Source organism: Loxodonta africana, chromosome 17, assembly GCF_030014295.1.
Source record: "Loxodonta africana isolate mLoxAfr1 chromosome 17, mLoxAfr1.hap2, whole genome shotgun sequence".
Taxonomy (NCBI): domain Eukaryota; kingdom Metazoa; phylum Chordata; class Mammalia; order Proboscidea; family Elephantidae; genus Loxodonta; species Loxodonta africana.
This window is the reverse complement of record NC_087358.1, coordinates 5,400,474-5,427,788: the sequence shown is the minus strand read 5'-3', so window position 1 is coordinate 5,427,788 and position 27,315 is coordinate 5,400,474. Positions and strand designations below refer to the sequence as shown.

The window sequence follows — 27,315 nt, the reverse complement described above, 5'->3', positions numbered from 1 at the left end:
GCTTTGCAAACAACGGGATTCGTCGCGTGTGGATTTATGCGGATAGTGTGATAAGATCCCTTTAGAATGTCAATTTTAGTTGCTCGTATTTTAGTGGCCAGCTGGTCTATCGTCTGCCCACGGGACAGAAAAGATTTGAAGTAGAAAATGACTGTCTTCATTTATACCAAGTTTATGGATTAGTCTGTGATTGCAAGAGTATATAGGCGTTGTCCAAATGGTCAACAGTTACTCTGAAGCAAAGATGAAAGGATAAGAGGACAGGTAAACCAGGTTACTGGAAGAGAAACATCCAGAAAGGAACTAATGAGAGTGTTAACACAAGGTGAAGAATGTAACCAATGTCTCTGAACAATTGGTGTAGTAATTCTTACATGGGAACCTAATTTGCTGGGGAAACTTTCACCAAAAACACAAGAAAATATTATTTAAAGACAAAGAGAGAATATACACACATCGAATAGTTGTGACAAACAGTAAAGCTTTTCTTCCTCTTCTTTGCTTTCTTCGATAAAGATACCAAGTGCCCACTCAGTTCCAGCCCCTAGGTTCTTCCTGAACGACTTCCTGGAAGTTCTAGTGTTTTCTTCCTGTCGTCTTACACCCATCCCATTATGAACATCCCTGCTGTATACATGGGCGACTTTGTGTTTGTTTTGGTTTTTTAATGAAGAGGAAAAAGCATAGGATCAGAAGTGTACATCAGAAAAATTCTTCGCCCAGAAGTGCAGAGAGTAGATCAGAGCAGTGGTTCTCCACCCAGAGTAGCTGCTCCCAGAGGACATTTGACAATGTCTGGGGATATTTTTGTTTGTCACAACGGGGGGCTGCTACTGGCATCTAGAGGGTAGAGGCCAGGGATGCTGCTGAACGTCCTACAGTGGACAGGACAGCTCCTTGTAACAAGAATTATCCAGCCCAAACGTCAGTCATTTGGAGGCTGAGAAACCCTGGATTAAAGGAAAAAAAATGGTAAAAGAGATGCTAATTATTATGTTTATTGCAGTGCTCCAGACATTATACTAAGGGTATAAGCCAAGCAGGCAGCATTGGGGAGAGTGAGGTACAGAGAAGCAAGAGACATTTCAGAAGAAGGATCCACAGAGCTTGAGGTGTGAGTGGCTCGCAGGTGAGGAATGACCAGGGTTATGCTGCTCAGCTGGTTTAGGCAGCAGGCTTGGCTGGACCATGTGAACTCTCTTATCTGCAAACACTGGATTTTTATGCTCACAATGCAAGTGTTATACTTTTATTTATTTATTTATGCCAGCTGTGCCCTACCATCCCCAAGGTATTTTTTAAGTACTTTATACTTTTTTTTTCATGTTGTTGTAAAAAAAAGAAAAATAGCATAGCATGCTTCTGAAATACCTCACAGGGAGAGGATGAGGTTGGCACATTATTTTTGTAAAAATATGGTAGGTGTTCCAATCATGGTTTTTAATCTAATAACATAACCACTTTCCTCAATGTCCCTAAGCATCGAAGTAAACATTACTGAAGTTACTTTTAGCAAAAGGAGCTAATTAGCATGTTAGGATATTTTTCCAAATATTTTCCAAGTACTTTTGCAGTAAGTAGGTACTCAAGAAATGCATGTCGGATTTACTAAAATCCAATGAAATGCATTTTAAGAATAAAGTCTGGATAAAAGTGATCTAAAAGAAATAGGGCAATTGGAAAGAACTTGTAATCAGATTTAAATAAATAATAATAAAATGTAGATTTGAAATTTGCCAAGAAATTTGCAAGACAGCTACCTGGCTAGACAACTAAAGGAAATTCATATTTGTGCCCATTCCAAAGAAAGTTAATCCAACAGAATGCGGAAATTACCAAATTATACCATTAATATCACACGTGAGTAAAATTTCACTGAAGATAATTAAAAAACAGTTGCAGCAGTACATCAACAGGGAACTGCCAGAAATTCAAACCAGATTCAGAAGAGGATGTGGAGCAAGGGATATCATTGCTGATGTCAGATGGATCCTGGCTGCAAGCAGAGAATACCAACAAGATGTTTATCTTTGCTTTATTGACTATACAAAGACATTCAACTGTGTGGACCATAGCAAATTATGGATAACATTGAGAAGAATGGGAATTCCAGAACACTTGATTGTGCTCATGAGGAAGCTTTACAAAGACCAAGAGGCAGCCATTCAACCAGAACAAGGGGATACTGTGTGGTTAAAATCAGGAAAGCTGTGTGTCAGGGTTGTATCCTTTCACTATACCTATTCAGTCTGTATGCTGAGCAGATAATCCCAGAAGCTGGACTCTGTGAAGAAGAATGCGGCATCAGGATTGGAGGAAGATCATTAGCAACCTTTGAAATGCAGATGACCTTCCTTCCTGAAAGTGAAGAGGACTCACTGATGAAGATCAAAGACTACAGCCTTCATTATGGATTATGCGTCAAGATAAAGAGAACAAAAATCCTCACAACTGGACCAATAAGCAACATCATGATAAACGGAGAAAATACAGGAATTGTCAAGGATTTCATTTTACTTGGATCCACAATCAATGCCCATGGAAGCTGCAGTTAAGAAATCAATTGACGCATTCCATTGGGCAACTCTGCTGCAAAAGACTTCTTTAAAGTGCTAAAGAGCAAAGGTGTCACTTTGAGGACTAAGGTGTGCCTGATCCAAGCCATGGTTTTAAATGCATGTGAAAGCTGGACAATGAATAAGGAAGACCAAAGAAGAATTGCTGCATGAATTATAGTGCTGGCGAAGAATATTGAATATACCATGGATTTCCAGAAGAATAAACAAATCTGGCTTGGACGAAGTACAGCCTGAATGCTCCTTAGAAGCAAGGATGACTTGACTTCGTCTCATGTACTTTGAACACATTATCAGGAGGGACCAGTCCCTGGAGAAGGACATCATGCTTGGTAAAGTAGAGGGTGAGCAAAAAAGAAGACCCTCAATAAGATGGATTGACTTAGTGTCTGCAACAATGGACTCAGGCATAACAATGACTGTGAGGGTGGCACAGGACTGGGCAGTGTTTTGGTCTGTTGTACACGGGTTGCTGTGAGTCACAACTAACTCTACTGTATCTAACAACAACAAATTTGAAAATAACTCATTTTGTTAGCTCTATCAAGACAAAATATTCACTGGTCAGAGGCAAAAATCAAACGCTCCATAAATATTCTCTCAATCATACTCTTTCTCTTCTATCTTTTTCTCTCTCTCTTTCCCTCTCTCACTTGTAAGTGCACCACACACAAACACACACACACACGGTGATTGTCCCAAGAACCACATTGTCCTGAAGTCTCTGTAATTTATCGCTCCTTTATTGGAAACCCTGGTGGTGTAGTGGTTAAGTGCTATGGCTGCTAATGCAAGGGTCGGCAGTTTGAATCCACCAGGTGCTCCTTGGAAGCTTTATGGGGCAGTTCTGCTCTGTCCTATAGGGTCTCCAGGCGCTCCTTGGAAACTTTATGGGGCAGTTCTGCTCTGTCCTATAGGGTCGCTATGAGTTGGAAATGACTCGACGGCACTGGGTTTGGGTTTTTGGGTTATATGCCATTATGTTAGTAGCCAGAATTTCCTGGGTGGGCTAATGTGCTCAGCTGTTAACTGAAAGGTTGGAGATTTGAGTCCACCCAGATGCGCCTTAGAAAAAAGCCCTGGAGATCTATTTCTGAGAAATCAGCCATCGAAGCCCTATGGGGCACTGTTCTACTCTGACACACGTGGGGCCTCCATGAGCTGGAGTCAACCCGACATCAACTGGTTTATCTTTGCAATTAATTATGCGAGGTCCTTCAAAGTAAACTCTGAAGTCTTTCTCTTTTCTTCTGAATGCTTCAGTTAGATGTATCTTTGGTTTTCTCAGCTTTATAGCTTCTCTGTAACTTTAACCTTCCACTTTTAACTCCTAGTAATGAAAAGCAAATAACCCAATGAAAGGAATACAGCTCCGCTCTCCAGGTATCTGACTTGATTGAAACCAGTAAGTTGCAATAGTGGTTACAGCAGAGCCTGTATCTAACCTTTCTCACAGCTCTAAGAAAAGTTTGAAAGGGGAAAACGATTACATTTCATTTTAATCAACAAGGACTTATTGAACAACTACTTCGTGCAATCAAATTGAAGTTAAATTGAACTGAGTTAATCGTAGTCATTAAGATTGACAAAAACATACCATGTTTCCCAATAAGCAGAACTTAATCTTGCTTCGTTATATGCCTTTATGATATTTAAACATTTCTATGGGTTCCTTGCTTTTGGACGGCTTCCTTCAGATCTGTTACACGCCTCTGAAGTGATCACTGGAAACCAGAATTGAGATAAACACCACACAAGCCTGTAGTTAATTAGGAGAGAATCCTTGTCTGCTTGTATTCTGAGCCTGAGTAAGTCCTTTAAACAGATGTAAATTTTATGGATTCAGTGAAAAGAGAACAATGTCAGTCAGAATAAAGTTGTACCTAAAGAATGTATTTTTTTTTTTTCCATAGTGAAATCTTCCCTTTTTTGTCCCTTAGTTCTAAACCAATACCCACATCACTGTGACTGCAGAGACACTGAGCTGGAATGTATAAATGCTGACTTTAGATCTGTGCCAAGGATTTCCAGCAATGTGACGTTACTGTGAGTAGAACTCAATTCTTTACATTTGTCCCTAAAGTCACATGGAAACCAAGAGAACTTAATCTCTCTTTGTTCTGTTTTTTGCTACTTATATATTAACAAAATGATGGAGAGATGGATGGATGATGGATGGATGGATGGGTGGATGGATGGATGGATGGATGGATGGATGATAAATACATAGATACATAGATAGCTGTCATCGAGTTGACTCCGACTCATGACAACTTCATGTACAACATGGAATAATTTGTCCAAGATTACAAAGGTGTTAAAGGTTCATGGGGCGTGATTTTCTGTACTTTCATTAAAATTTTTTGAGAGCCTTGGGAAATTCGTAGTCACGTCTTAATAGGGTGATGTATATGTCGATTAAGATTTTTAAAAAATTGTTGTTTGCTTTAGGTCATTGTGTTTCATTAAATTTTTCAGAGAGTAAAAGAGAAAAAGTTAAATTATCATCATAGACCTTCCAGCCTATTATACTAACTGGTTAAACTTGTCAGACAATTTGTAAACGTCTTTAATTTTGGATTTATGAACTTATCATTCTCCTATGGAAAAATTTTTAGTTATTACTGTTAATTTCAAATGAGTGTTGAATAGTGTAGAACAGCATCAAACGTTTTCTTTTCAAGCATGCAGCTTCTATGAAAGAGTCATAAAATCCATAATGAAATCTGCCTTACATGTCATTTTAGGTCTCTTAAGAAAAACAAAATCCACAGCCTTCCAGATAAAGTTTTCATCCAGTATACACAGCTTAAAAATATGTAAGTAGCTATTAAGAACATACTTATGAGAAAACTCTCATAATGTTTTGCTCAAAATGTTTTTGATCTAAAAGTAAAATGAAATATAAAGTTAATTAACCTTTATCGTTAATTTATTTTTCTAAATGTACCGAGCATTAAGATTAGAAGATGAGTCATTCAAAAGTACATTGTCTTTCCATTTCCTAATTTAAAGCAGCTGAAATGATTTTGTCTAAACTTTCTTTAGAGAGCTAAATTGGAGTTGAGATCAAACATCTCAATTAAAAAAAAAAAAATCTCCTGAAGTGTTCTTTGAACCAAAAATAGCTTAACTTAATGAGTAAAGTATGTCTGCTTTGAACATTGTGCTCTTTTAAAGAATCATCTAGGTGAGATCAAGGGCAACTCGGAAAGTTGAATGAGAAGCTCAGGGGCAGCGAGTTTAAGACAATGGTGGTGGGAGACTGTGGACAAGGATGGCGAAAACGGTAGCACTCCTTGAAGAATGTAACCAGTGTCACTGAATCATGCATGTGGAAATTATTGAAATGGTTTATCTTTGGCTGTGTAGACTTTCACCAAAGAAAATAAATTAAGAAGAAAACACATGGTTCCACGCTCGTACTGAGGACTATTCTAGAAATGCCAGAGCGGATTCAGAGGCAGTAGTTTCATTTTAACTCGGAGGAAGTGCGTTAGCGTAGACAGGAAGCAACGGGATAATTTAAAACGCATAATGACTGGAGGGCTGTCTCCCCGGGTAACAGGAGAAAACACAACCGTAGCTTAAGCAGTGATATTAACTTATCTGATGACAGAAAATGTCAATAAATAGGCCATGGTTGTTGTTGTTGTTAAGTGCTTTGAGTAACTTCCAACTCATAGCGACCCTACGTACAACAAAAGGAAACACTGCCCGGTCCTGTGCCATCCTCACAATCGTTGTTATGCTTGAGCCCATTGTTGCAGCCACTGTGTCAATCCATCTCATTGAGGGTCTTCCTCTTTTTCTCTGACCCTCTACTTTACCAAGCATGATGTCCTTCTCCAGGGACCGGTCCCTCCTGATAACATGCCCAAAGTATGTGAGATGTAGTCTCACCATCCTTGCTTCTAAGGAGCATCCTGTCATACTTCTTCCAAGACAGGTTCTTCTGGCAGTCCATGGTGTGCTCAATATTCTTCACCAATGCCATAATTCAAAGGGCGTGGTTAGCAGATAAGAAATGGTACCCACTGAGTTGCCTTGGTGGCAGCTTCATACTCTTGCCCCCTAGTCATCTTGCTAATTTCACAAGAAATGTGTCATTGCTAAGCGCTGTCCCCTCTATCCCGTACTGGTGAACTTGACATTTGAGCTAGGTGTGGGTCCTTGAATTTATCCCTCTTAAATTTCATCCTGGAGCCCTGGTGATGCAGTGATTAAGAGCTCAGCAGCTAAGTGAAAGGCTGGCAGTTTAAACCCACCAGCCACTGTGTGGGAGAAAGACGTGGCAGTCAGCTTCCATAAAGATTACAGCCTTGGAAACCCCATGGGGCAGTTCTACTCTGTTCTCTAGGGTTGCTCTGAGTCAGAATCGACTCGATGACAACGGGTTTGGTTTGGTTGGTTTAAGTTTCATCCTGTTAGACTCAGATTTTATTATCAGATTGTCAAGATCATTTCGGATGATACAACATATTCGCTATTCTCCCAGCTTTCCGTCATCTGCAAATAAGATGGATGTCTTTTTCCAAGTCATAGAGGAAAATATTGCAGAAGTCATGGCAAAATTATCTTTCCATCATCATCATTCTTCAGATAAGGATGTATGTCACTATTTTGTCCATAAAAATCTCATAAAACCACTGGATCAATGCCTGGTAGATGTACAAGCAATGTCAATCTTAAAGGACAAAAATGAGGTTGTTTGGACCTGCCCTATTCCCCCTGAACCGTCTGCTTCACTTTCTCTTTGAGACACTCACAGACAATCATCATCATAGCCTGTTCTACGATCCTGTCCAGAACTAACATTGACCTTATCCAACTGTTGTTGTTAGGTGCCACCGAGCTGGCGCCAACTCATAGCAACCCCACGTACAACAGAAAGAAACACTGCCCGGCCCTGCACCATCCTTGCAATTGTTGTTATGCTTGAGCCCATTGTCACAGCCACTGTGTCAGTCCATCTTGTTGAGCGTCTTCCTCTTTTTCGCTGACTCTCTACTTTACCAAGCATGATGTCCTTCTCCAACTACAGCTTGTGAAACCTGCTTATCTGCTGACCGTGCCCCATTTATTGGCATTTCCTGTCATCAAATAAGTTATTATCGCTGATTAAGCTACAATCCTGCTTTCTCCTATTACCTGGGGAGTCAGTCTGTGTCCGATCATTACTGGTTTTAAAGGACTTGATAGCTTCCTGTCTATGCTTGCCCTGCATTCACCATCTTTAATTTTCCAGGTGCTGTTCCTTTCTCCAGATTCCTTAGTAGTCAACGATGACTCTGTGCTCTCCTTTTCAGGGTTTCTCCACTTCTAGGAGAAATTATCAAAACCGGAGGACTTTTATTCATTTTGATTAGCATGTTGTACCCTCTGGGGCTTTACCTGATTTGCCCTATGCCTGTGTCCTCTGTTCAGTTCTGAGGCCACCTTCCTTGACTGAGAAGACAGAAACAACGTACAAGCAGAGAAAGGAGTAGCTGTTTCTCTTGCACTATCTTGCAACACTATATAAACTAGATCCCAGGCGGCAGGCTTACTTTGCCTTTAACACTTTGTTGTTTCTAGAATACAGGTAGAAGTGCATTTCTATTCCCCATGACACGCTTCATAGTCTGAGTTTTAAGCATGGTGTACGTCAACCTTCCCCTGTCATTCCACTCCTGTGAAACCCTCAGATTTATCCTTGAGTTTTTGAAGGAAGACCTAACTGACCCCGTAACCTGCTGCCTAGGTGTGGACGTTCCTCCCGTTTCTCTCGCAGTGCTGTGCACACCCTAGCATATGTTATAACAGATACACGTTGCTGTTGTTGGATGCTGTCCAATCAATTCCCACTCATAGCGACCCCATGTGACAGAGCAGAGCTGCCCCATAGGGTTTCCTAGGCTGTCATCTGTATGGGACCAGATCGCCAGGTCTTTCTTCCTGCAGAGCCTCTGGTTGGGTTCAAAGCTCTGACTTTCCAGTTAGCAACAAGCACTTAACCACTGCACCACCAGGCCTCCTTAATCATGATTTTAGGGGCCTTGAATGCCAGGAAAGGAGCCCTGGTGCTGCAGTGGTTAAGCACTTGGCTGCTAACTGAAAGATCGGTGGTTCAAACCCACCAGCCGCTCCTTGGGAGAAAGATGCGGCAGTCTGCTTCCGGAAAGGTTTCCGGCTTTGGAAACTCTATGGGCCGGTTCTACCCTGGCCTCTAAGGTCACTATGAGTCAGAATTGACTTAACAGCAGTGAGTTAATGCTCGGAATCTGGACTGAATTCTGCTTGAGCAGGAAAAAGACATGCACCAAAATGTGTTTTTAGACCGTACTGGACTAATAAAGTGGGAGAAAGATGTGGCAGCCTGCTTCCATAGAGATTTACAGCCTTGGAAAACCTATGGGGCTGCTATGAGCAGGAATTGACTTGATGGCAGTGGGTTTTGGACTTTGGGGTTAATAAAATTAATCAGCATTTTTAAGTTACATTGGAATATCTCTTAAAAGATCCCAGATTTAACCTTAAGTGAGTTCCTGGTCTGGAACGTTCTAAATAGCCACTGTGGAGATGAGGTCGTTTGTTGTTATCGTTGTTGGGTGTTATTGAGTTGTTTCTGATTCGGGACAACCCATGAGACAGAACAGAACTGCCCCATAGGGTTTTCTAGGCTGTAATCTTTATGGGAGCACATGGCCAGGTCTTTCTCGCACAGAGTCACTGAGTAGGTTGAAACTGCCAACCTTTCTGTTAGCAGTGGAGCGCTTAACCCTTGCACCACCAGGCTTCCTTCTCAGGCAACTTAGGGATAGGCAAAATAAATTCCTAAGTCAAAATGAAATTTTAATTGCCAAATGAATTAAACGTTGCTCAAAGGATCTACTGTTTTTACTACTGATCCATCTTGTAAAATGTCAGGTCTATCTAAATTTGTGGGGGAAGCGCTTTCATGCGACCTTTCAGAGAAATAAAACACGACTTACGAGACTGACTCTTATAATACCTTATCACTGCTACCATGGAAACCGAGAGCAGTTCTTCTCCTTGTAACACAGACCTTATATAAATTAGGAATTCCTTCTTAAACCGAATTCTTGTTAAATGAGACTATTGGCATCAAAATGTAATTCAAGCAGTCCGCGTGGCTCTTGAATATAAAATGTTGCATTAAAATAGCCTATACACGTGGGTGTCATTAAAGCACTTATTTGCTTTAGTTTCGGGTGCATAAATTCCTGGTGTTTCTGCTTGAGAAGTCCTTGACAGCTGAAACAGCAGGAATTCATGAACCAGTAAGTTATTCTTAGAAAAGCCATTTCGTGTGAAGTATATTCAATGGGCTCAGGTCTCAGTTCTGAATAAAGAGAGGACGACACTTGCCAAATTGTCATCTTTCCAAATTTTTCCTCACATTCATGAAGCTACTTTGTGCAAAGCAGAAAGGAGATCCAGGAGGACCAAGTTAAGATTTAGCAACCTAAATCTGAGACATGAGACAAGGAACTTTGTAGTTCTCTTTAGGGTGGCAGCAAGCCCACTAAACAGAAGCTGAGTCGATTCCGACTTGTAGCGACCCCACGTAACAGAGTAGGGCTGCCCCATAGGGTTTTCTAGGCTGTAATCTTTACAGGAGCAGATGGCCAGGTCTTTGTCCTGCAGAGCTGCTGGGTGGGTTCAAGTTAGCAGCCAAGCCCTTAGCTGTCACTCCACCAGGCCTCCTCAATAGAAGACTAGGTGTTCTTTCTGCTTAAGGGGTGTGAGTCTTGGCTCCTGTGGTGAAGGCCCACTAGCTGTGTGCCCTCAGGTGACTGGGCAGCTCATTGGCTCTATTCTCCCATTCGACATCAGACAAAAGCACAAGGTCAAATTTACAACCCACGACTATACCCACCTCTTGAAGATGTGACAACATGTGTGCAAAACGTTCATTGCACTTTTAAATTCATTATTGTGAAATGCAAACGCCACTAGCTAAGTAGTGACTTTACATTAAAGAGGCACGTCGGTGGCACAGTGGTTAGCACGCTCAGCTGCTCACCGAAATGTCGGCAGTTCAAATCCACCAGCCGCTCTGTGGGAGAAAGATGTGGCCATCTGCTTCCATAAAGACCACAGCCTTGGAGACCCTATGGGGCAGTCCTACTCTGTCCTATAGGGTTGCTATGCGTTGGAGCCGCCTCCATGGCAATGGGTCTCTATGCTTATGGTATTAAATACTTTTTTCTGTTTTCATTGGTTGTTGTAACATAACTCATCATGTTAACTTTCATTATATCACCGCAAAGGCTCTGAATATGTTACGACAGATACCGATCTGTATGGGTGCACTGATTCATAGCAGAATTTTCACCAAAAGCAGAATTTATGCTGTAGCCTAAATCATCTCCCCGAAGTCATGGTGCAGAAGGGTGGTGTTGGGATGGCACGCGGTCACACTGTGTTTCAAGCTTACTTTATAGGGTTGAAATTAATGCCTTGTATATCGCTATGGGGTGTAACGCATGTGCTCTGTGTCGCTGTTGGGTTCCACCAAGTCAATTTCAACTCATAGCAACACCATGTGGTAGAGTAGAACTGCCCCATAGGGCCTCCTAGGCTGTAATCTTTATGGAGCAGGTTGCCAGGCCTTTCTCCTGCAGAGCTGCTGGGTGGGTTTGAACAGTCAATCTTTCTGTTAGCAACTGCACACTTAACCATTGCAGTGCCAACCTTTTCCACATGGTGCTACACTTAGAAATCTTTTTGCAGCACCTGGGACCAAGGAATGGGTTGGTTGAGAAGTGGAAGCTGATCTAGGCTTAACCTGGCTCCCTTAAGGGCTCTGGGTGTCCATATCCTGGGACACCTGTAGCTGGGAAACGCTACCCATTGCCATCGATTCCATTCTGACTCATAGCAACACCGTAGGACAGAGCAGTACCGCCCCATAGGGTTTTCAAGGCTGTAATCGTTACAAAAGCAGGCTGCCATATCTGGTGTATTTGAACTGCTGACCTTTCAGTTAGCAGCTGAGTGTTTAGCCACTGCGCAGCCAGGGCTATTGTAGGGTATAGTCACTGCCCAACAGAATCCAGAGTGCAGCCAGGTCCCTAATGAGCACATATCCTACCAACTGTTTTGCAGTGAAGTATCATTACAGTTAGGAGCTCTGGTGGCGAAAACACTTAAGTGCTCAGCTGCTAACCAAAGAGTTGGCAGTTCAAACCCACACAGCTGCTCCAGGGGAGAAAGCCTGGCAATCTGCTTCCACAAAGATTACAGCTAAGAAAGCCCTATGGAGCTTTCTATGCCGTCGCATGGGTTCGCTATGAGTCAGAACTGACTCTATGGCACCCAACAAGTATTTTAGAACCAAAGTGTCTATAAAAGGGTGTGTGCCCTTTCGAAAAGGAGCCCTGGTGGTGCAGTGGTTAAGCACTAACCGCACGGTTGGTGGTTCAAACCCACCAAGTGGCTCCATGGGAGCAAGACCTGGCGACTGCTTCGGTAAAGACTAAAGCTGAGGAAATCCCGTGGAGAACTTCCCCTCTGTCACACGGGGTCTCTGTGAGCTGAAAGTCGACTGGACGGTACCTAACAACGACAACAACATTGCAGTTAAGAAAGTGTCATATAGTAGCTTAGGAACCAATTCAAATCAAAACACGAGGTGTGGAAGCCATTCAAAAGATTAAACAGTAGTTTGTCACAATTACTATTCTGGATATTTTCTGCCCCTGACGACCTTTAGGAAATTTGAATGAGGGCTACCTCTCGATCGTGTAATGAGGACAGGAAATAGAGGTGATTTCCGTAGCTACTCCTGAAAGCACTGTTTCCCAACCAACAGGGCATTGTTAAGTTGCTTCAGAGGTTGAGTCAACCAGCCCTGCAAGCTGAAGCTGGCACAGTAGCCCCAGTTCAGCCACCGATGCCCTCTGTGACCTTCAGCAACTCTCTCACTTTGCATATCGAAGTGGAAAATAATAAGACTTGCTCCTTTCATTTTTCACTGGAATAGAGTAGAGAGAAATGAAATGTTAAAGGCAGAACTGTGTGCTGAAAGAGTAAGAAAGCTTTTAGCAGTAGCAGTAAAGGACTGGCTGCTGTCACATGGTGAGCTGTTGCTGCTGTTGTTAGCTGCCACCGGGGTGGCCCCCAACTCAGGTTGACCCCTTGTGTTACAAAGCAGAACTGCTCCATTGGGTTTTCTTGGCTGTAATATTAATGGAGGCAGACTGCCAGGACTTTTCTTCTGTGGTACTGCTGGATGGGTTCAAACCACCAACCTTTAGGTCAGTGGAACAGGACAAACCATTTACGCCACCTAAGGACCACAGCAACCTCCTTTCAGAACAAAAGGCTGCCATAGTCCCAGTTTGCAGAAACAAATGAGTTCCCCCCTCAGACACAGGACCCCAGGGTTTAGTGGTACAGGTCAGAGGTTCCTGAGCCCCACTTCCCAGGCACCACGCGACAGCATGCATCAGCTTGGTCCTCAGCCACCTCTCATGGATCGCATCTATCCTGCAACATAAGAATGGAATTTTGTGCTTCATAAGCCAGTTTCTCAACATTACCTCAAAGTGAAAAAATGTTTGTTGTTGTTGGGTGCCATTGAATCAATTTTGAATCACAGCGACCCCATGTGACAGAGTATGGGGTTTTCTAGGCTGTGATCATTACAGGAGCAGATCGCCAGGTCTTTGTCCCACAGAGCTGCTGTGTGGGTTCAAACAGCCAACCTCTCAGCAGCTGAGCGTTTAACCATTGTGCCACCAGGGCTCCTTCAAAAAAAAGTGCAGAAAACATTAAACAACCTAATAAAGAACATAAACCACAATCACACGACTGTTCAATCTTATTCCTACCAGGTTTCTTCAGCATAACTGCATTAGACACATATCCAGGGGAGCATTTTTTGGATTATATAAACTACAGATATTGTAAGTAACTCCTTTATCATTATACTATGGGTATGATTTTAAGAATAAATTAAAAGAGTAGACTGGTGCTTTTTAGTGGCTTGACTAGGTTGTAGAGAAATGGGAGGAATCAGTTATCAGAGAATATTAGATGAGCTAGTAAACTGAAAGCATTGCTAAAAGAACCCTACTTTCACCTGAACTTGGTGACAACACTCTCTTAACCTTGTCTTCTCCAGCTTGGGTCACTTCCACAGCGTCTTAGCATTTTATTTTTTTCTGACGCTTGCTAACTTATAAAATATAACATAGTATAGTACAGTGTAGTATAATACAACACCACAATATATTTTATAGTTTATTATTTTATTTTATTATTTCATTGTAACACTATCAACATCCATGGAAGTAGCAGTCAAGAAATCAAATGATGTATTGCATTGGGCAAATCTATTGCAAAAGACCTCTTTAAAGTGTTAAAAAGCAAATTGTCACCTTGAGGACTAAGGTGCACCTGACCCAAGCCGTGGTATTTTCAATCACCTCACATGCATGTGAAAACTGGATGATGAATAAGAAGAAAGAATTAATGCATGAATTATAGTGTTGGTGAAGAATATTGAACGCACCATGGACTGCCAGAAGAATGAACAAATCCGTCATGTAAGAAGTATAGCCAGAATGCTCCTTAGAGGCAAGGTTGATAAGACTTCATCTCACACGGTTTGGACTTGTTATCAGAAGGGACTAGTCCCTAGAGAAGGACATCATGTTTGGTAATGTAGCGGGTCATCGAAAAAGAGGAAGACCCTCAAAGAGATGGACTGACACAGTGACTACAACCATGGGCTCCAACGTAGCAATAATTGTGTGGATGGCACAGGATCAGGCAGTGTTTCATTCTGTTGCACACAGGGTTGCTATGAGTTGGAACTGACTCTACAGCACCTAACAACAACAAATATTATATTATGTTACACAAGTTGTCCCTGAAAACCATTACCCAGTGAAAGCCTTATGAATCACAGCAGAACACTGTCTGATATAGTGCTGGAAGATGAACCCCCCAGGCTGGAAGGCACTCAAAAGATGACGGGGCAAGAGCTGCCTCCTCAAAGTAGAGTCGACCTTAATGACGTGGATGGAGTAAAGCTTTCGGGACCTTTACTTGCTGATGTGGCACGACTCAAAATGAGAAGAAACAGCTGCAAACATCCATTAATAATCGGAACCTGGAATGTACAAAGTATGAATCTAGGAAAATTGGAAATCATCAAAAATGAAATGGAACGCATAAACATCGATATCCTAGGCATTAGTGAGCTGAAATGGACTGGTATTGGCCATTTTGAATCAGACAATCATATAGCCTACTATGCTGGGAATGACAACTTGAAGAGGAATGGTGTTGCATTCATCGTCAAAAAGAACAGTTCAAGATCTATCCTGAAGTACAAAGCTGTCAGTGATAGGATAATATCCATACGCCTACAAGGAAGACCAGTTAATATGACTATTATTCAAATTTACACACCAACCACTAGGGCCAAAGATGAAGAAATAGAAGATTTTTATCAGCTGCTGCAGTCTGAAATTGATCAAACTTGCAATCAAAATGCATTGATAATTACTGGTGACTAGAATGGAAAAGTTGGAAACAAAGAAGAAGGATCAGTAGTTGGAAAATATGGCCTGGTGATAGAAACAATGCCGGAGATCGAATTATAGAATTTTGCAAGACCAACGACTTGTTCATTGCAAATACCTTCTTTCACCAACATAAATGGCGACTATACACATGGACCTCACCAGATGGGACACAAATTGACTACATCTGTGGAAAGAGATGATGAAAATGCTCAAAATCATCAGTCAGAACAAGGCCAGGGGCTGACTGTGGAACAGACCATCAATTGCTCATATGCAAGTTCAAGCTGAAACTGAAGAAAATCAGAGCAAGTCCACGAGAGGCAAAATATGACCTTGAGTATAGCCCACCTGAATTTAGAGACCATCTCAAGAATAGATTTGACACATTGAACACTAGCGGCCGCAGACCAGACAAGTTGTGGAATGACATCAAGGACATCATCCATGAAGAAAGCAAGAGGCCACTGAAAAGACAGGAAAGAAAGAAAAGACCAAGATGGATGTCAGAGGAGACTCTGAAACTTGCTCTTGAGCGTCGAGCAGCTAAAGCAAAAGGAAGAATTAATGAAGTAAAAGGACTGAACAGAAGATTTCAAAAGGCCTCTCGAGAAGACAAAGTAAAGTATTATAATGACATGTGCAAAGAGCTGGAGATGGAAAACCAAAAGGGAAGAACATGCTCGGCATTTCTCAAGCTGAAAGAACCTAAGAAAACATTCAAGCCTCGAGTTGCAATAGTGAAGGATTCCATAGGGAAAATATTAAACGACGCAGGAAGCATCAAAAGAAGATGGAAGGAATACACAGAGTCATTATACCAAAAAGAATTAGTTGATATCCAACCACTTCAAGAGGTGGCATATGATGGGGAACCGACGGTACTGAAGGAAGAAGTCCAAGCTGCTCTGAAGGCATTGATGAAAAACAAGGCTCCAGGAATTGATGGAATATCAATTGAGATGTTTCAACAAACAGGTGCAGTGCTGGAGGCGCTCACTCGTCTATGCCAAGAAATATGGAAGACAGCTTCCTGGCCAACTGAGTCGAAGAGATCCATATTTATTCCTATCCCCAAGAAAGGTGATCCAACCGAATGTGGAAATTATAGAACAATATCATTAATATCACATGCAAGCAAAATTCTGCTGAAGATCATTCAAAAATGGCTGCAGCAGTATATCAACAGGGAACTGCCAGAAATTCAGGCTGGTTTCAGAAGAGGACATGGAACCAGGGATATCATTGCTGATGTCAGATGGGTCCTGGCTGAAAGCAGAGAATACCAGAAGGATGTTTATCTGTGTTTTACTGACTATGCAAAGGCATTGGACTGTGTAGATCATAACAAACTATGGATAACACTACGAAGAATGGGAAATCCAGAACAGTTAATTGTGCTCATGAGGAACCTTTACATAGATCAAGAGGCAGTTGTTCGGACAGAACAAAGGGATGCTGATTGGTTTAAAGGCAGGAAAGGTGTGCGTCAGAGTTGTATTCTTTCACCATACCTATTTAATCTGTATGCTAGACAAATAATACAAGAAGCTGGGCTATAAGAAGGAGAACGGGGCATCAGGATTGGAGGAAGACTCATTACCGACCTGTGTTGTGCAGATGACACAACCTTGCTTGCTGAAAGTGAAGAGGACTTGAAGCACTTACTAAGGAAGATCAAAGACCACAGCCTTCAGTATGGATTACACCTCAACATAAAGAATCAAAAATCCTCACAATTGGACCAATGAGCAACATCTGGATAAATGGAGAGAAGATTGAAGTTGTCAAGGATTTCATTTTACTTGGATCCACAATCAACACCCATGGAAGCAGCAGTCAAGAAATCAAAAGGTGCATCGCATTGGGTAAATCTGCTGCAAAGAACCTCTTTAAAGTGTTGAAGAGCAAAGATGTCACCCTGAAGACTAAGGTGCACTTGACCCAAGCCATGGTATTTTCAATCACATCATATGCATGTGAAAGCTGGACAATGAATAAGGAAGACCGAAGAAGAGTTGAGCCTTTGAATTGTGGTGCTGGCGAAGAATATGGAATATACCATGGACTGCCAAAAGAATGAACAAATCTGTCCTGGAAGAGGTGCGGCCAGAATGCTCCTTAGAGGCCAGGATGGCGAGGCTGCGTCTTACATACTTTGGACATATTGTCAGGAGAGATCAGTCCCTGGAGAAGGACATCATGCTTGGCAGAGTACAGGGTCAGCGGAAAAGAGGAAGACCCTCAACGAGGTGGACTGACACAGTGGCTGCAACAACGAGCTCAAGCATAACAATGAGTATAAGGATGGCGCAGGACCGGGCAGTGTTTCGTTCTGTTGTGCATAGGGTCACTATGAGTCGAACTGACTTGATGGCACCTAACAACAGCAACAAGTTGTTCCCAACTTACAACATATTCAAGCTATGAGAAACTGTGCTTACGGCTGTCTTTTTTTTCTCTTTTTTTGTACATCTTATTTATCACTAGTAATATGTACCACACTGAATGTTGCAGTGGGTAATTTGCTGATATTATCATTCTCAGATGTTCGCTTACAGATGTTCAAAGGTCAGATTTGTAAAAATACTGAAAATAAAAGGCAATAATGATGAAAAAAAAAGAAAGATATTTGACTTACGTCAGAACCAACTTACCATGGAGTTTTCGGAATGGAACCCCATCATAAGTCTGGGGCTACCTATATCATATCACATCACATCATGTCATGTCACGTCACGTCACGTCACGTCACATCACGTCACATCACATCATGGAGCCCTGGTATCACAACACTTAAACTCTTGGCTGTTAACAGAAAAGTCAGTGGTTCCAACCCACCTAGCAGCTCTGCAAGAGGAAGACCTGGTGATCTGCTCTTGTAAAGATCACAGCCGAGGAAATCTTATAAAGAAAAAACCAAACACTGGTTGCTGGAGAGTCAATTCCAACTCATCATGGCCCTATGTGATAGAGTAGAACTGCCCCATAGGGTTTCCCCGGCTGTAATCTTTATGGAAGCAGACTGCCACATCTTTCTGCCACAGAGCACTCGGTGGGTTCAAACTGTTGACCTTTTTGTTAGCAGCCAAGTGTTTAACCGCTGCACTACCAGGGCTCCTTAGGAAACCTTTGGGGCAGTTCTACTCTGTCACATGGGGTCACCATGAGTCAGAATGGACTCAACAGTGCCTAACAACAACAGCATATATATTATGTTACTCTTCTGTGACATTACATTACATTACATTTAAGTACCGGGATATAATAACTCGGTATGTGGAACGCTTTTGTCCTCTTTGGCCACATCCTTTTTAGACCAGCATTTTAAGTTAGCAAGTGTTAAAAAAATAAAATGCTAAGATGTTGTGGAAGTGGCCCAAGCTGAAGAAGACAAGGTTAAGAGAGCCTTTGTCACCGACTTCTGGTGAAGGTAGGGTTCTTTTAGCAATGCTTTCAGTTTACCAGCTTATGTAAGTACTCTGTGTTGTTATTTTATGATCGTGTTCTATTCTCTTATCCCAATACGTGATTTTTGCCCTTTTCCGGCCCTGGTGCTGGTGTTGCCTGCCCTGCGCTGTGGTGGCCTCTCTCTTGGTCCTTCCTCGCTCTGTTTTGCCCCCTGCTCGTCCAGCATTGCTCTTTCAGAAACAGATGTCCACACACCCTGTAAATCACCATCAGTGGTCGACACCCTCACTGTACACAACTGAAGTGAAGTACTGGGTCCGCCTCGTTAACCTGCCTGTGCTGTTTGCAGATATCTCAGTCACAATCACATTACAACTCTCAGACCTGGAGTATTCAAAGATTTACACCATCTAACCTGGCTGTAAGTATTCTAGCTTTTAGATCCCCTAGTAACAATCACTGTCTTAAGGATACACAACAGTGCTGTTTATGTAGCTCGTTTATTATTCTTACTCTTCTGATTGTCACAATGAGAAGATCACAATCACTTCTGATTGTCAGAAGTGCTTTACACAAAGAAATTCAGATAGTGGCATGCTTTTTCAGGTGGCCTTCTGGGACCAGTAGTGGGCTTGCTAAGCCATCTGTCCATCTGTCCGTCCGTCCGTCCATCTGTCCGTCCATCCATCTGTCCATCCGTCCTTCCGTCCGTCCATCCATCCGCCTGTCCGTCCATCGGTCCATCCGTCCGCCTATCCACCTCTACCCAGAGAAAGACTTCTCAATCTTGGCACTGTTGACATTTGGGGCTGAATAATCCCCTGTTGTTGGGACTGTCCTTTGCATTGTAGGAGGCTCTGCAATATCCCTGGCCTCTACCCACTGGATGCCAATAACATCTTTTCTCCACTTGTGACATCCAAAATGTCCCCAGACATTGCAAAATGACTCCTGGAGCCAAAACCGCCCTCTGTTGACCACCACTGACAGAGAAAGTGAGCAAGTTAAGGGCTATCCAATTTCTAGAGCATTTGTAGAAGAGTCTGGAAATATGATGGCTCCTGGTGTTTCCCTGCCCTCTGCTGAGCTACCAGCTCCACCCCAGACAGACTCCACGGGGTCTCCCACAGGTGCCTGTGCTTCTGTGTCACTTTTGCCCGTTTTCTGGAAGTCAGCCAGGCCTTGTTGAAAACCCAGGGTTTGGGCTTCACCAAGGCCCTTCTGAACGCCCTGGCCCTGCTGCTCCCTCTTAGGCAACTTTCTTAATCTTCCTGGGCCTCTTTCCTCACCTGTAAACTATAAACTATAACCATCACTCATTTTCAAGGCAGTTTTTTGAGATTCAGGTAACATAACACATATAAGGTACTACCTGCAGAGTGCCTGGTACAGTAAGAGCCAGAGCTCAAAGGGACTGACTTGTTTTTCCTGGTCTGAGAAGTCTTCCGCCTTTGATGGGGTGCAGTCTTAACCACTTTTCCATCGCTTGTTTTAGCAGAAAATACTTGAGTTTTCCTTCTCTGACAGGTTTCTGCATTATGCAGGTTCCGGCTTTTGCAGGTTTTACTGTATATAGTAGGTGCTCAATGTGAGCTCCCTGCTCTCAGTCCTGGCCTCACAGACCCCGGAGGGTAAGAGGAATTACTATCTGCCTTCCAGAGCAAGCCCAGGAAAGGGGGCATATTTCTCTTCAGTCTCATTTCTTCTAATAAGAATACTATGTATCATTAATGACAGATTTAAATACACAAATATTTTCATTCTTTCACTGTAAAAGCTCGCTAAAAAAAAAATTGCCGTCAAGTCTAGGCCAATTCATGGCAACCCCAAGTATGTCAGAGTAGAACTGTGTCCCACAGGGTTTTCAATGGCTGATTTTTCAGAAGTAGTTCATCAGGCACTTCTAACAAGTTGCCTCTGGGACTTGAACTTCCAACTTCTGGTTAGCTGGATTAACTGTTTGCACCAACCAGGAACTCCAAAGCTCTTTACCAATGGCTTAACATCCATTCATTTGTAGAGACTTGATTCAATGCATCATTTAAACACCCTGAGACCAAAGAAGCATTTGTAGTTTCCTAAGAATTCTGTTTTCTTAATTTGTACTTTAGATGAAGGTTTAAAGAACAAACTAGCTTCTCAATAAACAGTTAGTATACACACTGTTTCATGACACTGGTTGCCAACCCCACGACATGTCAACACGCTCCCTTCTCAATCTTGGGTTCCCTGTTACCAGCTTTCCTGTCCCCTCCTGCCTTCTCGTCCTTGCCCCTGGGCTGCTGTGCCCCTTTAGTCTCATTTTAGTTTATGGGCCTGTCTAATCTTTGGCTGAGGGGTGAATCTCGGGAGTGACTTCATTACTGAGCTAAAATGGTGTCTGGGGGTCATACTCTTGGGGTTTCTCCAGTCTCTGTCAGACCAGCAAGTCTGGTCTTATTTTGTGAGTTAGAATTTTGTTCTACATTTTTCTACAGCTCTGCCCTGGGGTTTTGGGCGGGGTCCAGGACCCTGTATTGTGATCCCTGCCAGAGCAGTCAGTGGTGGTAGCTGGGCACCATTTAGTTGTGCTAGACTCAGTCTGGTGGAGGCTGTGGTAGATGTGGTCCACTAGTCCTTTGGATTAAAGGAATTGTTTTTCGACCATTCTTCATTCAGTCAGTCAGAAGGTCAAAACATTAACTGGGCCCAGACGTGATCGCTAAGTACAGCTTGTGCTGTGCCCCAGATATCCAGAGGTGAAGGACGTAGTTTGGGTCACCAAGTTCAGTGGGAGCTGGGTGCAGGGAGAGAAAGCAGACAATTGGGATATGCGTAGATAAGTGCTTGAATGGGGAGCTGTGGGAATTTGGAAGGATAGTTGATCCATCCAAAAGGTGGAGGAAACGCTCTCTGACCGAAGAAACACCTGAGCAGAGCCCAGAAGCGCAGGTGTGTGTGGGAGGGAGGAGCCTCACAGGCCATTTATTTCTTTCCGACTTTATTTCACGAATGTCTCTGACATTGGAATGTTTCCCATACATCCTTTTCAGAATTCTAGATGACAACCCCATAGCCAGAATCTCACAACGGTCCTTTGCTGGATTGAATTCTTTGTTCTTCCTGTAAGTATTTATCTGCCATTCAGTATAACAGTCTGTAAATTGCAGTGATGTCTAACGCTGGCTTACCGAAAGAGCCTTAAAGCAATCGAGCCCACTATAATTTTTTTATCAGTCAAAATGGTTCCTGGATTTCTAGTCTCAGTTACTGTTGCTACTTCCTGGTGTAGTTTCAAAGGGTATAGGCTGCCAAACCAGATTATAGCGTGTACTTTAAGCCTATTTTGGAGCTTTTTTTTGGGGGGGGTCCCCTTTAATTGCTTTTAGTCTGCAGGCACATTTTTTAAAATAATATTTTATTGTGTTTTCAATTAAAGTTTTCACAGCAAATTAGGTTCCCATTTGACAATTTCTATACAAAATGTTCAGTGACTTAAGGTCCATTTATCACAATGTGTCAACATTCTCATTAATTGCGTTCTGGTTGTTCCATTTCCAGTACTCTAATTTCCCTGCCCCGTTATCTTCTCATCTTTACTTCAGACCTTTTGGTCTCATATCAGTGGTTTTTTACTGGAGCACTATACACGCGGGCAATATCCTTTATTTTGTGTGCCAACCTGTTATTTTGCTAAAAGGTGACTTCAGGGGCTAGATTCCATTCAAGGTCTAAAGAGTATCTCAAGGTAATTGTCTCAGGGGGTCTTCTAGCCTCAACTGGCCCAGTAAGTCTGGACATTTTAAGAATTTGAGTTCTGTCTCACATTTTTCTCTCAGGCACATTTTTATTTGCAGTGGTTGGCCAAAGATAGTATTTATTTTTATCTATTAACCAACAAACAAAAAAACCAATCAGTTGCCATGGAGCTGATTCTGATTCATGGCAACCCTGTGTGTGTCAGAGCAGAACAGTGCTCCGTAGCGTTTTCATGTCTGTGACCTGAGATTGCCATGGCTTTCTTCCAAGGCACCTCTGGGTAGGTTTGAACTACCAACCTTTCAGTTAGTAGCCCACTGGTTAACCATATGTACCACCCAAACCGAAAAAACCAAACCCATTACTGTCGAGTCAATCCCGACTCATAGCAACCCTGTAGGACAGGGTAGAACTATTCCATAGGGTTTGCGAGGCTGTAAATTCTTTGGTTAGCAGCCGAGCTCTTAAACACTGTGCCACCAGGGCTCCCTGTGCCACCCAGGGACCCCTTTTGTATCTTTACTGACATTTAAATCTGATAGACATGCCGATGAGTGCAACTCTGACCACACTTTTCATAAAGGAAAACGTGCTGTGACCTGGTGAGAGTCAGTGAAGATTCCAAAGTCTTTGTGCCACCCCTGAGCTCTTCTCAGGATTGCGTTTTCACTGTTTATTATACACTGAAATGATTTACCAGCAGGGATTGTTACGTTCCTTTACAGCTGATTGTACAGCATAATTATTTCTCCATTTGTCAAAAGGGACCACAACACCATAAATGAATCGTGCAGTTTACCACGCTTATGGGTTGTTTTCTTGACTCGGATGCCCCTATTACCATTTCCTAGACTTAATAAGATTCCAATGGGGCCCTTTAATATTGTAAATGATTAATGCTTCCCTTAAGAAGAAACTTTGGATGAATAGTGCTGGATATGATTGCAAATCCGAAGTTTACAAGGAAAGCTAAAATGAACTTAAATAGCTCCAATACAAACTTTTGTTTCATCTCATAAAGTTAAAATACGAACATTGATTCCTAGGCTATGCATCATATTTATGTATTCATAGTTCCTTTGACAGTATCTGCTCCCTCAGGCTAGCTGTATACATTTCTGAAGGGGTATATATCCTCCTCCTGATATAGCCATCTTAATATATCAATAAACAGCCTCTGGTGGTGCAGTGGTTAAGCACTCAGCTGTTAGCCAAAAGGCTGGCAGTTCACTCTAAGAGAGAAAGAACTGGCAATCTGCTTCTGTAGAGATTTACAGCCTTGGAAGCCCTATGGAGTAATTCTACTGTCATGTAGGGTCGCTAGAAATTGGAATCCACTCCATGACAACAGGTTCAGTTTTGGTTTAAGGTATCGATGTTAGTATGCAAGCTTCTAAATTGTGGAAACAATAATAATACTGTCCTTCAAGTGGCACGCCACTGTGTTTCTAATTAGTCTCTTCTCTGTTTAAAGGTCTATGGTTAATAACTACTTAGAAGCCCTTCCCAATCAGATGTGTGCCCGAATGCCTCAGCTCAACTGGATGTGAGTATGCTCCTAAGATCTTAGTGATGACCTGCCCAGGTTAGAGAAATCAGCCCTGAAGTTAATTCGAGATGGCATAAAAAGACCATGATTTTCTAAGGAGCCCTGGTGGCACTATGGTTAAGTGCTCAGATGCCAACCAAAAGATTGACGGTTCAAACTCACCCAGTGGCTTCGCAGGAAAAAGCCCTGGTGATCTGCTCACGTAAAGATGACAGCCTAGGAAACCCTATGGGGCAGTTCTACTCTGTCACATGGGGTCGCTGTGAGTCAGAATTGGCTTGATGGCACCCAACAACAACGACATGATCTTTCCCAAACCCAGACCTGATCGTGTTACCTCCTGGCCTAAAACCCTGTGAGCGTTTCCACAGACATGAGGTAACCATCACCCTTCCTCCTTAAGCACCCGAAAACCCAAAAAAACTCACCCTGTCGAGTCTATTCCAACTCATAGCGACCATATAGGACAGAGTAGAACTGCCCCATAGGGTCTTTAGCAGCTGAGCTCTTAACCACTGTGCCACCGGGGCTCCAGATGAAGGATCCAAAAAATCCAAACCCATCGCTGTCAAGTCCAACTCATAGCAACCCTATAAGGACAGAGTAGAACTACCCCGTAGGGTTTCCGAGGAATGACTGGTGAATCCCAACTGCCGACACTTTGGTTAGCAGCTGAGCTCTTAACCGCTGCACCACAAGCATATGGATAGGCAAAATCCACTACCGTCCAGTTGATTCTGACTCATAGTGACCCTATAGGACAGGGAAGAACTGCCCCATAGGGTTTCCAAGGCTATGAATTTTTACAGAAGCAGATTGCCATATCTTTCTCCCAGGGAGCAACTGGTGGGTTCAAATCGCCGAACTTTTGGTTGGCAGCCGAGTACTTACCCACTGCACCACCAGGGCTCCTGAGACCCCTTGTTTTCTACCCCGTAGCCCTCTAGTTCTGCTCTTGTCCCTCCTCCACAGGCCTCTTCCTTCCAGATGTACGGAATGACCGCTTCCACAATTGGTTCCCTGGGTACAGGTTGTCTCTTCGACCTGAAAAGTTTCGCTCCGTTATTCTTTTGGCTAACTCCAACGCTTCCTTCAAAAGTCAGCCCTACATTGCCTTGCCCAGGAAGCCATTCCTGACACATTGTCCAGCTCCAGAGATGTCCCTGAACGCCCACTGCACCAGGCGCAAACCTCCACTTTGCCGCCATGTCCTGCAGCTCACACCTGTCTCACAGTGTATTGACAGCTACTGATTTCTTGCTTGTGTCTCCTCTGATGTTTCCTGGGTTCTGTGAGGGCAGAAAGCTCCAGTATCTCCAGGGTTAGCACAATGACTGGCACACAGTAGATGCTCAATGAACATCTGTTCAATGGCTCTGCTAAACCGCTTCCACCCCTTGTTAGCCTTTGCTTATGCCTAACCGGGCGACGTTTCATTTTGTTGTACCCAGGGTCGCTATGAGTCGTAACTGACTCAGCAGCATTAACAACAACAATAACGTGGTTTTAAAGGAAGTCCCTAGGTGGTGCAATGGTTAAGCACTCAGCTGCTAACCAAAACGTTGGTGGTTTGAACCCACCAGTGGCTCCAAGGGAGAAAAGATTTGACAGTCTGCTTCCATAAAGATTACAGCCTAGGAAACCCTATGGGGCTGTTCTGCTCTGTCACATGGGCTCACTAGGAGTTGGAATGGACTTGACGGCACACCACCACCAGCACCATGCCTGTTGGAACATTCATTCATGGCTTCACCATCTATACCCACCATTCCCCATCTCATGTATGCCATCTCCTGGGATAGCCAGGACTGTCACAGCGGTTTCCTGTGAAAAGGCTGACTGTGCCATTCCTGAGAACTCTTCTCTGTCAAATCCAGGGATCAGTACAGATGAGATGATACAATTTTAGTACTTCAGCTTGATCCTCTCTGGACTCAGCTCAGGATTTCTTGTTACGATGCTATTAGGAGGGAGGAAGGAATCCCACCAGTAGGAGGAATTTTCTGGATCCTCTGTATCTTCTTGACCAGCTCCCCCTACGGTGAGGGCTTGTGCTCCATCTCTCTAGGCTTCAGGCAACAAGTGCAGCTGCTAACAAGCCCTTGCACACCTTTAAGGTGTTTCCTCAGCAAGAGGCAGCTGTGTGGTTATAACCTGCCCCGTGACAGCACTGCCCTGGCCCCTTACCTCTGCCATCCCACTCAGATATTACGCCTCCACTAGAGCCCTGGTGGCACAGTGGTTAAAGAGCTCAGCTGCTAAGTAAAAAGTCAGCAGTTTGAATCCACCAGCTGCTCCTTGGAAACCCTATGGGACAGTTCTGCTCTGTCCTGTAGGGTCCATACAAGTTGGAATTGACTCAACGGCAACGGGTTTTTTTGGGGGACATGTACAGGCAGGCCACAAACCATGGCACTTTTAGGCAATTGCTATTTATCTCTATCAATTTATTCCAAACCCAGCTATTTTTGCTCCATTTTTCTCAGTTCTGAGAAGAATGAGTTGCCATCAAGTCATGGTGACGCCATGTGTGCAGAGTAGAATTGTGCTCCATTGGGTTTTCCAAGGCTGAGTTTTTGGAAATAGATCTCCAGTCTTCTTTTGAGGTGCCTCTGGGTGGACTCAAACCTCCAACTTTTTCGTTAACAGCTGAGCGTGTTAACCGTTTGCACCATGGTTGTTGTTGTTGTGTGCCATTGAGTCAATCTTGACTCATCACGTGACCCTGTGTGACAGAGTAGACCTGCCCCATTTGGTTTTCTAGGCTGTGATCTTTATGGGAACAGATCATCAGGTCTTTCTCCAGCTGAGCCACGGGGCATGTTAGAACTGCTAATCTTTCAATTAACAGCTGAACATTTAACTTTGGGTCACCAGGGCTCCTTTAATAAATAATAGTCACTGTTACTATGGTTGGATAATATTATGACAACTGGTGGCCTGGTACCCAGCATGAAGGACTCTCTCTAAATGTTAGGCTGCCCTTTCCCTCAATTCTATTAAGTTTTAACATTAATTGAAAGGACAAAAGATGCATAATATTTATTATACTAACCCTGCAATAATGAGAAGGCAAGCATAGTAAAACTTGGAATGAAGTCAAAATAAAGTTCAGAACTCTTATACCAACAGAAGTATTTTATCCCAGTACCTCTAGACATAGGATTTGCACAAAAAAAATTAAAAAAAAAATTTTTTTTTCATTCTTGCCTTTCAGGGATTTGGAAGGCAATCGAATCAAGTATCTTTCAAACTCCACCTTTCTGTCCTGCAGTTCGCTCACAGTGCTGTAAGTATATAAAGGGCTTCGTAAAGGAGAGGAAAACCAACAGACTCAGAAATCAAAAGGAAACATTGACAAAAAAAAGCATAAAGTAGTGTTTTCTTTACAGTTTTGGCATAAATTGGAATACGATGAAAAGCCCACACTGATTTGTTGGCTTTGATGGTGGCGCTGAGCCTTAACTTCGGCCTCCAGCCTGTTCTCCCAGTTTCTGAA

General features: G+C 43.0%; 1 protein-coding gene across 1 annotated transcript in view; it reads left to right on the top strand.

Annotated features, from left to right (window-relative positions):
* RXFP2 (relaxin family peptide receptor 2) overlaps nt 1-27,315 on the top strand; it is an 80,824-nt gene that overhangs the window by 22,757 nt on the left and 30,752 nt on the right. The window contains 7 exon segments of the mRNA XM_023547263.2: nt 4,517-4,622; nt 5,324-5,395; nt 13,421-13,492; nt 18,879-18,950; nt 21,562-21,633; nt 23,742-23,813; nt 27,034-27,105. Of these exon segments, the coding sequence (XP_023403031.2) occupies nt 4,517-4,622; nt 5,324-5,395; nt 13,421-13,492; nt 18,879-18,950; nt 21,562-21,633; nt 23,742-23,813; nt 27,034-27,105 (538 nt within the window).